General features: G+C 43.2%; 1 protein-coding gene and 1 long non-coding RNA gene across 2 annotated transcripts in view; one reads left to right on the forward strand and one right to left on the reverse strand.

Moving 5' to 3' along the window:
• VSIG1 (V-set and immunoglobulin domain containing 1) overlaps window positions 1-12,426 on the forward strand; it is a 130,581-nt gene extending 118,155 nt beyond the window's left edge. The window contains exon 7 of the mRNA XM_078688778.1: window positions 9,035-12,426. Within this exon, the coding sequence (XP_078544904.1) occupies window positions 9,035-9,212 (178 nt within the window). The 3' untranslated portion in view covers window positions 9,213-12,426. The remainder of the gene's footprint in view (window positions 1-9,034) is intronic.
• The window catches only part of LOC144829541 (uncharacterized), an 80,520-nt gene that overhangs the window by 28,531 nt on the left and 37,852 nt on the right, over window positions 1-14,137 (reverse strand). The gene's annotated exons all lie outside the window — the stretch shown is intronic.

Raw genomic sequence — 14,137 nt, forward strand, 5'->3', positions numbered from 1 at the left:
AAAATTTAAAAAATTGGAAAGAGATCCAATATAATAGTTAAAGAAGCCCTTCACAACAGCCTAGTAGTATCAAAATGATGCATTTATTTATTTTAACAATTGAAAAGGTTTTGTTTGGACATACAGATAATCTCATGCAAGAAAAACACTGGTATACAAAAAAGCAATACATAAAAACCAGACAAGTGGCAACAACAATACATATCACAGAACAGAGAAAGGAACACCATAAACATAAATACTGTGTCCTTATAATAACTTAAGCCACAGAAAAGCGTTGACGGCGTTTCGACCGATGCGTTATTTAACGGTCATCTTCAGGACTCAAAAGTGTTCTTGAGCAAGAGATCTTCAGCTTTAAAATGTAAGGGATAGACCGATTTAAAATTCAGGTCCTCCAGCATCAATATTCAGTATCGCACAAAAAATGAATAAATGCACGGTAAAGCCTTGCTACTCGATAGCATATTGTGGGAATCGTCAAAAACCTTCGGCTGGCCACCTAATGACCGCAGTGGTGATGTAGGAATTTATTCACCAACACATCGTCTGTGGGCGCATGTTCAAATCAAAACGCCAACTGGTTTCCGCGTGCATGAGCCTTTTGTTTGAAACGCAGAGATGGCACGCAGAGACGAGAGGACGTCCTCTACGTCACAACGCGGTGCACTTGGAACGCACCAGTGAACCGCAAAGACGTTCCACAATGGACTCCAGAACTCCGTTAGCAGTGCACTATAGAACACCCACAGCGCCAGCAATTCCTCCCTCCTTGCACCTTCACAGTGAGTTACTTTTACTTTTAGATTTCACTCGCCGGTGTGTAACATCGTAATCTGCCGCAGGAGAAACAACTAGTTTCTCGTTTCTTCACCTTCTCTGCCGCTGGGAAGGAATGCCTTAATACGTTGTCAGACGATGAAAAAAAAACCACACTAATTCTTACGTGTTGAGGTGAACGCTTCTTGCCCTCAATCGTCACCAAAATAATGTGGTATCTACCACAAATAAGATATGATAGGAAGCCGGTAAATGTGTGAAGGCATGTCGTATTTATTACACCTCACCCATGAACAGCCTCAGGATAACTGCCACAGATGAAATCCTTACAAGGATCCACAGTCATCATTCCAAGAAGAATGACAGTAACATTCTGCATTGATAATGTACAAATAAAACTGGAAGAAATACCATAACATCACACACCTGTTGCCAAAGCACTCCCTCTCCCCTTTTTGGGGAAGGATCCAGTTGGTAGGCCTTGGAGTCTCAGAGACCCCTCTGAGAGAATCCACTGCGTAAAGGGAGCCTCTCGCAACCAAGTTGGGGGAATGATACCACTTCCCCTGGGATCACAGCTTACTGGACTTTGGACGCAGCTATTACTCGTCTACCGGTTTGTGCCCACGTCACCCTCCCCCTTCCCTCATTCATTCGATGTTTACGTTCCCTGCTCCTACACCCTCTCCCCTGAATCTCTCCCCTTGCCAGCTTTTTCCCTTACGCATATTATTCTTATTGCTTGTCTCGACCTAACATGTAACTATGTAGCTATGCTCTAACAACTGTGGCCCCTTTGTAACAATGTAACTTGTAACTATGGTCTGATACTCATGTAAAGCGAACTGATACCTCCGGGTCTAGCCAGCGCTATATAAACCTTTAAAATAAAATAAGTGGAGTACAGCCAATATGCTCAGGCTCAGCAATGTCAAAATTAGAGATGGATGTCTTGGGTTACCAAAGGGTCTACAAAATCAACTTTAGGTCTTGGACAATATGTATGTTTTACTTCCCTGCTACTCTGAGGGTAATGAGGCAATAGCATCCTACTGCCATGTAACCTTCACCTTGAAAGTGACCTTGACCTTAACTTATCCACTGGTACCGGTATGTACTGCAAAAATGTCCATGAGAAAAACTGTTATGTGCACCAACCTGCAGCTAAAGAAAAATCATTTTTAATGACTTATCACTTTAGCTACAGATCTGCATATAACTTTCCAAAATCAAATGTGTGCACTTGCGTTTTATACTATAAAGTTGTGTACAGGTTGGTTTAGGGGGAGGGCATTATTGTGAGTCCAAAAGTGCATTTTATACCTCCAATGTGCTTAGGGAATTCTAGATAAGTGAGTCTGCCAAAAATGCTGGTGAAATATCAAGTCTGGACTACATAAGAGTAGGGGTACTGGGTAATGACTGTGGATAAATTCCACCTCATAGTCCTTGTGCCATCTAAGCATAGTTTCAGGCCATGCCCAGAAGCTACTAACGCCTGGTTATGAGGCTGAAGGCATCACCCTACTTCAAGTTTCTATGCGTACAGCAGAAGGCTACGCCCAATGGACTGTGAGGACAGGGGGACTTGACATAGGAAAAGGCTGAAGGCTGTACCTTGCACTACAACTTACTGGAATGGCCGAAGGCCAGGCCCTCTGCCCCTTAACCAGCAGGCTATGGCTGAAGGCATTACCCAATGATGCCAGAAAGTGTGTATGCAGTTCATGGCCAAATGGTTCATCATCCACCTGGGCCAAGTGACAGACCAAGTGCTAGCCACAGTCAAAGACCACTCCCTGTGGCGTGACTCACTGGGCATGGCTAAAGGTTGAGCCCTGTGGACACCGTGAGCGATGGGACCCAGAACAGTTCATGGGCATAAGCAGGCCATGTGGGCACTGAAGTCGCAGTGGTAGTGATCACAGGCTATAGTGATTACTAAAGGAATGAAGGGGACACAGCCAATATTTTGGACAAATATTACCTTTCTGTGTGGCTTGTATGTGAGATAGTTTGGGATTTAAGTTCTATAAGGCAAGGTAGAACATGTGTTTTTTCTACATTTATTTTTGTAATGCTAAAATACAATCTGGAGACTGCCAGGAAAATTAATTTTGTATAAGCATGCAATCCATTTAACTTTGGCAGTATTGTTACACAATAAGGCAGCTGCTTGCTCAAAGAAACAGCTAATACTCATGATTTGGACAAAACAAGGCTCAAAGGCCATATTCTCTAACTTTTTTAAGTGTAGCACCGTAGGGATATTTTTTAAAGATTTCAAAGTTAATTGGCTAGGAGGTTTCAAATAAAAAAAGAGATGTACAGATAAAGTGATGACCCATTAGAAAATGCTAACTGATTAAGTTCAATAGGATCGTTCACTGCAAAACACTGCATTACAGGTCTAGACTAGATGAGATTTTGTATAATTCCATGAGAATTAGATTCAGAACACAAGTGTGAATACCACAGGGCCAACTCAGATGTTTAACAGTTAAAGAACTATGAAGCTGTTCAATAGTGAGACTTGGTATGTACTACACTGCAAAATGTGCAAACCTGCAGTAGGAAGTAAGTTAAAATGACTAAACTAATACTGCCATATAACGTACTGCCTTATGCCTTATACTTTGCGAAAGAAACTGTACCATCTTTTGGACCTGGGGCATTTATGGAAAAGCAGCAGTCTAGTCCCCAGGCAATTTTTTGAACCTTTGCTAATTTTTCTCACTTTTTCCATTACTCCACCAGGCCCCAGGACATTGTTTTGATCCTTTGCTAATTTTTACACGTTTTCCATTACCCCATTATGCACTTATACAAAGTGACTCAGGGAGGTGTTGAGGAGAACAGATCCAGAGACCATGCTCCAAACCACCAAAGGCACCGTAAAATAGTACCTGGTTGTCAGTATCACATACTTAGGTGCACATGATTACACATTACGCAGTTTGAACAGTAAGATAGAAGCACTCAAGGGCAAACAGAATAGAAAATAGGGATATGTACAAACTGAGGAATTTTTAGGATTGGGAAGATCCAAGTTTCTGAAAAAAGAGGTCTGGAATATAAGAGAATGACCTGTAACAATTAAGCTAGAAGTACTAGTTTCAGAATGCTTAGCAGGGACTTGGCCATGCCCACAGCAATTATCTTAAGGGGAAGAGGTCAAAGATCTGAAAGGTAAATCGGAATTTAATTCTGAGATAAAATGATTGTTTAAAATTGCAAATAGGAAACTGGGAATAAAGAAGGGTTTTGGCCATCAAAGCATTGTAATTACACTCTGAAATGTTAAAGTACACGGCACATGTAGGAAAGCGCCCCTTTTCGCATGGTTACCCCCCTCACTTTTTGCCTGACATTTGATGCAACCTGACTTGGTGTGACCTGGGCCCCTGCCAATCAGGTTCCCAGGGCCGGTGTTATTTCCCAAGACTGTACCGTTGTACCCACCATTGGCACAGCACTGGCTACAGGTAAGCCCCTTGTAAAAGGTACCATGGGTACCAAGGGCACTGTGACCAGGAAAGGCCTCGTAGGACTGCAGCATCTATTGTGCCACTCTTAGAGGTCTTGTACCCACACCATTGCAGGTTGCTTGCTTTGGTGCAGAGAAAAGTGAAGAGTCAGCCAGGCACACCAGCTGCCTATGTTATAGATACATCATCCCTCTAGTAGGGTGATCTAGCCCTAAGATGAGGGTACAGTGGCATGAGCCATGTATCCCTAAAGTGTCTAAGCACATTCTTAGACATTGTAAGTGTAATCAAGCCATATAGAGTATATGGTCTGGGGGTTTGTCATTACAAACTACACAGCTCCATCATGGCTTTACAAAAAACTGGGAAGTTTGGTATCACACTTCTCTGTGCAATAAACCCACACTAATGCCAGTGGGGAATATAATGTAAAATGCACTCAGAGGGCATCTTAGTGATGCCCCCTGAGAATCGACCAGCCCTGGTATGGTTCCTGGGTGTCTGTCCGCCATTTACCTCCATTAGACAGGTTTCTGGACCCCTGGTTAGAGAGCCTTCCCTCTCTGGGTCCAGAAACAAAGGCAATCCTGGGCAGACGGGTCATGCCTCCTCCCCCAGGATGGGCTGGGTCTACGAAAGGGGAAGCTTCAAAGGCCTCCCGCCTCTGTAAGCTGTCCTTGCCTTTTGCTGCCCCCAGCAACTGGCTCCCACCGGTTCTGGTCCCCACTTTGTGCAGAAGAATCTGCTGGAAAACCAAGCTAGGAAGAGAGGTGTGCCCACCTTTGCCAACCCGACCCCTCAGGTGAAGGGAGGCGAGGTGAAACACACATCTCAGTCCCCTCCATCTTGAAGATGGGGGACTCATCCAATTAGGGAGAGGCTCATGCCCCCGACTACTGGCGGGTGGCAAGGAAGGGACCCATTGGTCCTGACCGCAACACCCCTTAAACACCCCTAAATTTAGTATTTAGGAGCAACCCTGAACCTTGCCTCCTCAGATTCGAGCTGACCCAGGAAGAAGAGGACACCACCTGTTTTGGCCCCAGCCCTACCGGCCAGTCCTGTCTATGACCTGCCTACAGCAAGAACCCAGGCGAGTCAAGCAGCCAGCAACCCCCAGAGCCCGGAGGACCTGCCTCTTACAGACTCGGTTTCCTGTGAGTACTGAATTTTCTCAAGCAAAGACTCCCCCACAGAATCCAGATTCTGGTGACTGCGATTCTGCACCACTCTACACCAGACGCCCACTGCCTGACTGCGAGTGGCCCAACACGACAAGGAGGTGTCCCCATGATCCTTATCTGGGATCTGGTGATCCCCGACCTCCCTCAAGCTTTGAGCCTACACCTGCAGCCTCAACCTGAAATGTACCCCGAGCCCAAGACCGGAGCTAGTAAAAAAAAACAGACGCCAGAAGACACCCCTGCACCCAACGTCCCCGGCCTTAGGTGGCCCAACCAACGGTGTCCAGGCATCCCCCAAGAACCCAACTTAACTCGCCAGCCGGTGGTCTCCTGCAGCAACGTTGTACAACCGAAGGTCTCCATTGAAATGCACAGGGTCCCCAACGTCCTATTTGCACCCTGCACCCGGCTTCCCCAGTGCCGCTGGTGGTGCAGCTCCTGTGTAGGTCATTGGCCCATGCAGTGCTGACCTTACCTCCAGGAGCTTGGTTCCCACAACTGAGTGGCCTCTTAAGTTGTGTACTTACCTGAGAAACCGCTAACATTTTTCTCCCATAGTAACCCATGTTAGGAGACTTTGGGCCTAAAATGTTTTCTGTTGAACTGATGTTTGTATGGAGGAAAGAGAACTAAACAGTAAATGTATGAAAAGTCTTAATTACTTTGAATTGTGAGATCCTAGGGTGCTGTAGCTAGGCATACCACCCCCAATACTCAAAGTAATCCAACAGTAACTAAAAAGTAATCTAAAAGTAATTACTGTGTAATTTAAGCTGTTTCCAAAGCATATGCAAACCTATAACAATTGCAACTTCAACCACAACTGCATTTCCTTGAATAGTCTTGCATTTGAAAGTATATTTTACTTACGTGTGCCAAGTCTTGATTGGTTCTAAAATTAAACATTTGTATACCTTTTTTGTACTTACCTAATTGGTCTGGAATCTGTCTCTGAGTGAGCGTAAACAGTTCTTGATTGAGTAAATACAATAAATGCTTAACTCGCCCTCTGGATAGACCTAACTGCCCGCCCACACTAGCACAAAGAGAGCTGTTAGTATTTACTTAATTTAGCCTCTGCTATACCTCTGGAGACTCCCTGGATTCTGTGCACATGATACCACATTTTGGTATAGTATATACAGAGCCAGCTTCCTACAGCACAAAAAAAATATAAGAGAATACTCTAGTTTTCAACATAATACGGCCCACACTTTCTGACCCTAGAGGTATATAAGCAGCAATATTCTCTTATAATTAATTAGCCCGATACGGAGTTAGCTGATTATATCCTCAAAACAGTCACTCACTTTAAGTATTGTTGATAAGGAGGTGCTCAAAAGGAAACCAATGACATTTGCCATGGTGCAACACCTCTTCAGTTATGTGACTTAGAATAAGGAGATGGTCATTTCTGCCAATGTTTAGGCTCCCTTGATTCTTTTGCCCATCAGAGTTATTGTGCAAAGGGCCCCATGCAGCAGTCCACTGGCTCAGTGGCCCACTGTACCATCAGCATGCAGATAACAAGGTTTGCACAAATGTCTGGGCTCCCTGATTGGCTAGCCCATTACAGTAATTGCGTACAAAGGGCCCCAGAGCGCAGTCTACTGCTCTGTGGCCTGCTGTACATTAGCATTGAGGTAACATGGTGTTCAAATGGTACCCGAGGATTTCTGCTATATGTGTATGCACTTTTTCAGTCATGTGAGTTGGAAAAAGCTGGTGATCATTTGTACAAATATCTGGCCTCATTATATTATGTGGTCCATCAGTTTAATTGTGTACAAATGGGCCACAGAGCAAACCCCTCCTCCTCCCTCAGCCATTTCCAACTGCATCCCTTCTATCCTTTGAACCCACCACGGACATTGTGCTGTGGTGCCCAAAAAGGTTGCAGTTTATTAAAACATCACATGTTATACATATCACAATTCTCATGGTCATTCATAACATCCATGTTAACACATTTACTGGCTTTGCAATCATAGTTCTTTCAGTCCGTTCTTGGTCATTATCTGCTCTTCAGATAGACCAATTTCTGGGGAGGGGCCTAATGCCTGGGCCACTGTTTCAAAGGTGTTAGGCTTCAACTTGCTACCGATTTGGTGGGTGTCTGTCAGGACCTAAGTGCCGACCCACTTGCCTTCGCCCCCTTATTGGCTCCTCCCTGCTCCCCTGGGACCCTGCCGTGCGGCATCCCAAGGACCCCGTGTGAGCACTTCATCTTTCCAGCCTGAGGCGGAGTTCTTTCATCTTGCTCCTTTGGTACCCCTGCCGTGAGGCATCCAAAGGGCCGTGTGGGAGTATCACATCTACTTTGTCTGTGGCTGAGTCCTGCTCTTAGCTCCCTAAATGCCCATGCTCTGATTCAGATTTTCTGTACCACGAGGGGGAGTGTGTGCTTGGAGGGCCTTGCACCCCCTTCTTATCCCCCCTTGCCGTTTACCAGTACGCTCCTTGATTGGGGAGGGCCGTAGCTTGCCCTGGAGCAACCAATCCTGGTCGCCCCATTTCGCGGGCTTGAGACCTGAGGGGGGGGGGGGCTTCATGCCTCCAGGCGGCGTTTGTCCCGGGCCCCCATTGGGTCCGGCTTCACCTTCGCCTTCCCCTGCCCATGCTCCTAGTCCATTGACCCACTGCACCCACAGCATATCTCATTTAAGGCATGCCTGTATGTATTCATCAAGCCTTGTGAGACGCTGGTGTTGCTGTTGTATGAATGATGCTGAAGCAGCTGATATTAAACTCTGATGAAGTAAGTACAACAGAGGACACACCCCATCTGCCTATTTTGTTTATCAGTAATTAGAATAAAGACTGCTATATGCTGTGCTTCACATGACAGCGTTTGCCAAATGCCCTGGAAAGATTATCTTAAGCCACAGTAAAGATTGATTCAAATACCTCACATGTGCCTTGAAAGTGTAAATACTTGAAGAGGATGAAGCCTTTTAGTGACCAATGCATGCAATATCCTATTCATTCAGTTACATGACCAGTGTTTAGAGATCTCATATGACCATTCTTAAAATCTTAATGCATTAAATTAGCAAAAACAGGAAATGAATACCAGCAAGCTATGGGAGAGGAAAGATTTGTAAGAGGAAGGAACAGCCTACCGATTGTAATTTGTAAGGTTTATCAGACATTGTGTAGTACATAAGTCTGAGTTATAACATGTTCCGCTTTTAACCCCGAGCGAGAGAAACTGTGTACTTAAAGTGACTGTCAGCAAGTGTTTTATGTTGTAAAGATATTGGTAGGTAGGTTCAGCTGTTATTTCTAACTGGTTTGAAAGGTTACGAGGAAGAGCACTCACCAGTCTTTACTGTGGCACACTCGATCATCTAATGTAGGCGTGACCAATGTAGGTCACGAAGTACCGGATTTTCATGCTATATACATAAACGAATGTACATTGAGGGAATCTAAATGGATCTCATTTACAAAGTCAGTGGTACCCAGAAAATCCAGCATGGATTTGTCCCACCAGCTGCAGTTCTGGACACCACTGGACCACGTGGACACTTAAGTAGACATCTAACCACTGTGATCTTGCTTTTGTTGCCTTTCCTACAGGTCAATGACTCAGGCGAACCAGGAATCGGTTCCAACTCAAGCGGCCCCAGCCTCACAAAGCCTTCTAGCAGCTCCACCAGTCCAGACCCATGAATATACCACCACTCATGAGGAACATGTCTACATTGCCACCCACCACGAAGAAATGGAAGAGGAGAACACTCCTGCTGTAGCATAGAAGTCACATCGACGACTGGACTTGGAACCCAAGACATTGTCAATCTGTTGCTTTTCTACACTGTGGCGCTCTTCGACATCTGTATTGACCCACTTCCTGAATATCAAGAACCTCATCACCGAACAGTGATAAGTTGGGAGTAGAGATATAGTTGTAGAAGGGAACTTCTTTCTTCTGTCTTTTAGTCCCAAATGTAATTTGTCTTATGTAATGCCATCAGGTACAATAATAGCACCATCGACTACTGTACAGCAGGATTTATCTTAATATACGCATGAAAACCACCCTCTCAGGCAGGGTGGTATAATTCAGGAAAGGAAGGCATACAATTCATAATCGAAATTACCTAAGAGATGGTGACAAGTAGAAGGCAATTTCTATTCAACTTGATACAGATGAGAATCAATAACACAGGAAAACATTTCCCTTTTGATGAAAATAAATAAGTGGGGAAAAAAGCGTACAGGTGTAGAAAATTGCAAGATGCATCATTGGATGATCCAGGCCAATATTTAAGTTTTTTTTATAAATATAGGAGGTTTATACTAAGGGGTTAGAATATTAGTAAGGCATACAATGTGTGGACAATGTAAAGGGAAATAAAGTTATTTGTCCAGGATTATATAATTTGGTCAATAGGGAAGCTGGTGTCAGAATTTAAAGATTGCATTTAGTCAATAACCACATCTCCTCCATGAAATTGTCTCTTTGATCAATAGCCAGGCTATTGAACCTCTTTATGATGAGGATGTAAAATACTACAACTTAAGAACATGATGGGTAGTTGTGTGAAACGTGCAGTAAACCTTTTTTGTAATAAACATCAATGTTGAGTGGTATTTGTAATAACATTGTGGTTCAGACCATTTTAATGCCTCGCTTACAAAACACTGATCCTATGTGTTAGCAGTGATAAACCTCAAAGCACTGACTCCTGACTTAATTAAAAATCGACATCATCTTACAAAGAGGCGAGGACAGAATTGTGAATTTACCACGTCAATGTATCATGAAAGTGCAATGTTTTAGGTGAATATGGAGGGTTTACGTCACTGATGTTTCAGCAACTAAAAGAAGGGGAGGAGTAAATGAGACCTATATCTTAATTATGACATTACTTCTGTAAAACGGCTAAATTGGTGGCATTTAAGTTCCAAAAATAAGTGTCATACAGTTCATAACTGTTGTGTTATCTATAGCAAAGCCTAGCTAGTATTAAATGGAATGTTTATTCTATAACATATGCAGGGCGGAGCCTGGCGGTTGCATATATTAGGATCTCTGGTTTCCTTCAAGCTGTCGCACAAACCCTTGATCAATGTTGTGACATTGAATAGCTAATTGAGCAATACTTCGAGCACCATCCTTATGTTTCCGAGAATTAAATCCAAAATAAAAAAAATCAACATTAGAATAGATAACTTGAATTTGAGTATCCACGTTGCACAGATTATATACAGATTAAGGATGCTGGTCTCGAAATATCCAGCGAAATGCAGCTTTTAGGGTCACTGCAGGCAAATCTTTATCTTGAATCAGTTTCCAGCAGAAGTCTGCATTTAAGAGGGAAAGAGCTACAAGGCACTGGACACCATGCCAGTCACCCATCATACTCTTCTACGATTAGGTAGATTACCAGTAACCTCCCCAATTGCACATCGTGGTTGTCTTTAAACTGAAGTGCATCATTCATTCTCCTTTGTTGACAGAGCAAGATACCCTCTTAAAACAGTGTATTAAGGTACTCAGCAGTTCATTCTTGCAAAAAACTAGGAAGCAGTCTGAAGTAAATGTACAGCAATGTGCACAGCATGGTTCTTCTGCTGTGGTTTATTGCTTTGTGTTGGGAAATATTATTATTCATTTTATTCTTACAGTTTACTTGTCCCAGAGAGCCACTCTGATATTGTTTGGCTGCCATCTTGTGCTTTGTGGGCTGTCATCCCTCTTCATCTGCACAAGCTTTTCTCCCCTAGAAATGAGGAGTCTCTTCACACTGTAATGTAGTGCTTTGGACCGCCTTACAAGATCCAAACATTCTTGTAGCTGTAGACCTGGTTTGCACTAAGGCCTCATTTAAGGCACAAAAACAGGAGTTGAAAGTCTGCATCCCAGGATGGATGGCCTGTGGGTCAGCACAAACAGGGAAGGGGTTTGCAAATGTCACCTCCACACTCTGTAAACACGAAGAGAGCACAAGGAACTCAAATGTGGAAGTGCTGTGTCCTGGTGAAAATGTCATTTTACTGTTATAAATAGTTTGTACTGGATCTAATTGTAGCTGGTTGACTTATGGACTTTGGACTATGTGTTAGCGTGCCAGAAAAAAACAAAATAAAATCTACTATTTAAATAGGCACATTGACCAGAAGCAATAGACATCTGGAAACGCCGGTAACCAGTTAGTTGTAAGAGGCAACTGGGATCAAATGGAGTTTTGTCACCGCAGTAAACACTGTGATTTTTCTAATCATAACAACGCGTGCTCACAGTTAGATGCACCCATCTGCCTCCTGCTTAGTTAAATGTCTATTTCAATTTTTGTTTTTTTTTCATCCGAGGGATGTTACAGCGGTGGTGTGGGCAGGCCACTCAGAAATGCTTACGTGGGTAAAATTGTAATTTGTATTAATCGAAATTATTAGGATGTCTTACTTTTTAAGATTTTGATTTTATGTGTATTGCTGTGGTAGTAATATTGAGGAAGGCAATGGTGGCTGTGCTTTGATCTATTGTTCAGGAAGCAGGTAGATCTCATTAGTTTTTTCACTACCGTTATACCCGTGGAAATGGAACATAAAATGTGCATTTTTTGGGAGTTGTTGTTTTATCTAATTTTGTCAACTGTAACCCATTCTGCTGAGCAAGTTACACCTAGAATGAACCATGGTGTTTCATCGAAAGTGAGGTCACCCACTCAATTTTGTTTTTGTAAGCTTTTGCATTTTTCCTATTGTTGTATTTTTAGAAAATGTAATGAAACATATTAAATAGAAAAATAACTTCTCTGTATTTTTATCCAAGGCCTATGGACTGATTTGGTCAATCGTCACCTATATTTCTATGTACTTCAGTTTAGATTTTTACACTTGCTTTTTTAATTCCCCTGCCGAATGTTTGCGTGCCTAGAAAACGCACCTGCTGGTGTCTGGTGAGCGCTCCCGAATACTTTACAGCGTGTTTTGTTAAATAAAATAAAATATCCAGGAAACGAGGTTTGCTGATTTATTTTGTTGAAAATAAAGTGGGGAAAAGGAAATATTTGAGACAGCTGTTAAGTGTTTTCATTGAGCTGATAATACGGATAAGGTTAGCTGCAGAGGGACTCGGGAGTCAAGAAACACGCATGATTGGAAGCTTTGGAGATGGTGAATGCAGCGTCATCGCACAGTTCACAAGGCACGTCGCGTGTCTCCAGTTAAATGAGCGGGTGCGTCTATGGAACCATAAGCACCTCACATGAGGGTTTCGAGTCATCCAGTGTTCCTGTTCAGCAAAACGAACACATAGCAAATGGCTTCAAGATTATTAACGTAGAGAGTAGTATAAAGATATGGCGGGGGCGATAGCACCTGTGTGCTCAAACTGTGATTAAAGCCTCTATTTCCACTAAGCAAGCTTTTTTTAGGGCCGGCCAACAGACAGCTTTATCTTCCTTAATAGACTCTTATAAAATAAAAATAGGTTTACGGTATGCTTTAACATTCTGAAATGGCCATCCGTGTGTGTGCATATGTGGAGACGTATAAATGCCAATCTTTAGACTTCAAATGTTTCAGAGTTTTAGAAAAAGCATTACAAAATGGCGACCTGTGTTTCCTTAAATGAGCGACCATCTTAGAATGTTTTATAAGCAAGAATTTGCAATGCAATAGGTCTCGCATTTATGAGACTTTGAGCTATTGTATTTGCCAATAGCTTAAATTCTAGCAAATGCGAGACCTATTGAACTTCAAATATAGTTTGTTTCCAAGCGCCCCATGGCGCGCTTGCACTTAATAGAGGCCATGCCCCTTTCTTTAGATGAGCCGCGTCTAAAGAAAGGGGTTTGGCCTCTAGTAAGTGCAAGTGCAGCATGGGGCATTTGGAAACAACCCCAAAAAATATATATTTGTAAAGCAATAAATCCAGGCATTGGTCACGTCTAGATTAGTCTAGCCAATATTCTGTATCTGAGTCTTCCTGAATACCTGGTTAGGCGCCCGCAGGTGGCCCAAAACGCAGCCGCCAGAACAGTTCTTATGCTGAAACCGAGGACCCATATTTCCCCTAATCTCAAAGTTCTTTACTGGCTCCCAGTAAAAAAATAAAAAAGAGAGAATCAGGTTTAAGGCTCTGGTGTTATTCTTCAAGGCCTTTCATGGGAGTGGCGCAAGCATGAGAGTAGCCCAATATGCGCCACCCAGAACCCTGAGATCCTCCTCCCTGAACCTCCCGGAGTCCGGCTGATTAGGACCAAGTCATCAGCGTAAAATAAGTTAGACAATTGAGTGCCCGCCAGTTTTGGCGCATGCAAGTTGTTTTTATTTAGTGTGGTAGATAGGTCGGCCATAAAGAGATTAAATAAGGTTGGCGCTAGCACACATCCTTGCTTTACTCCTGTGTTAGTTGGGATTTTCTTAGTTAAAAAATCGCCGGTACCTAATTTAACCTGGACCCATGTGTCGCTGTGCAGGAGGATTAGTTAGTTCAGTAATGTTGCTGGAATTTTCTTTCTCTTCAGTTTTTGCCACAGCAGATTTCTGTTTACGCGGTCAAAGGCAGAGCTGTAGTCAATAAAACACATGTACAAGGGTTGTTTTCCTTCTAGAGCTGAGTCGATTAGGAGTGACAAGGCAAGGATGTTTGTGGTCGTCCCCATGTTTTTTCTGAAGCCTGTTTGATTAAATGGGATTGCTGATGTTTCTTCCGCCCATAGTGTCAGT

This window comes from Lissotriton helveticus, chromosome 4_1 (assembly GCF_964261635.1).
Source record: "Lissotriton helveticus chromosome 4_1, aLisHel1.1, whole genome shotgun sequence".
In the NCBI taxonomy this organism is placed as follows: Eukaryota; Metazoa; Chordata; class Amphibia; order Caudata; family Salamandridae; genus Lissotriton; species Lissotriton helveticus.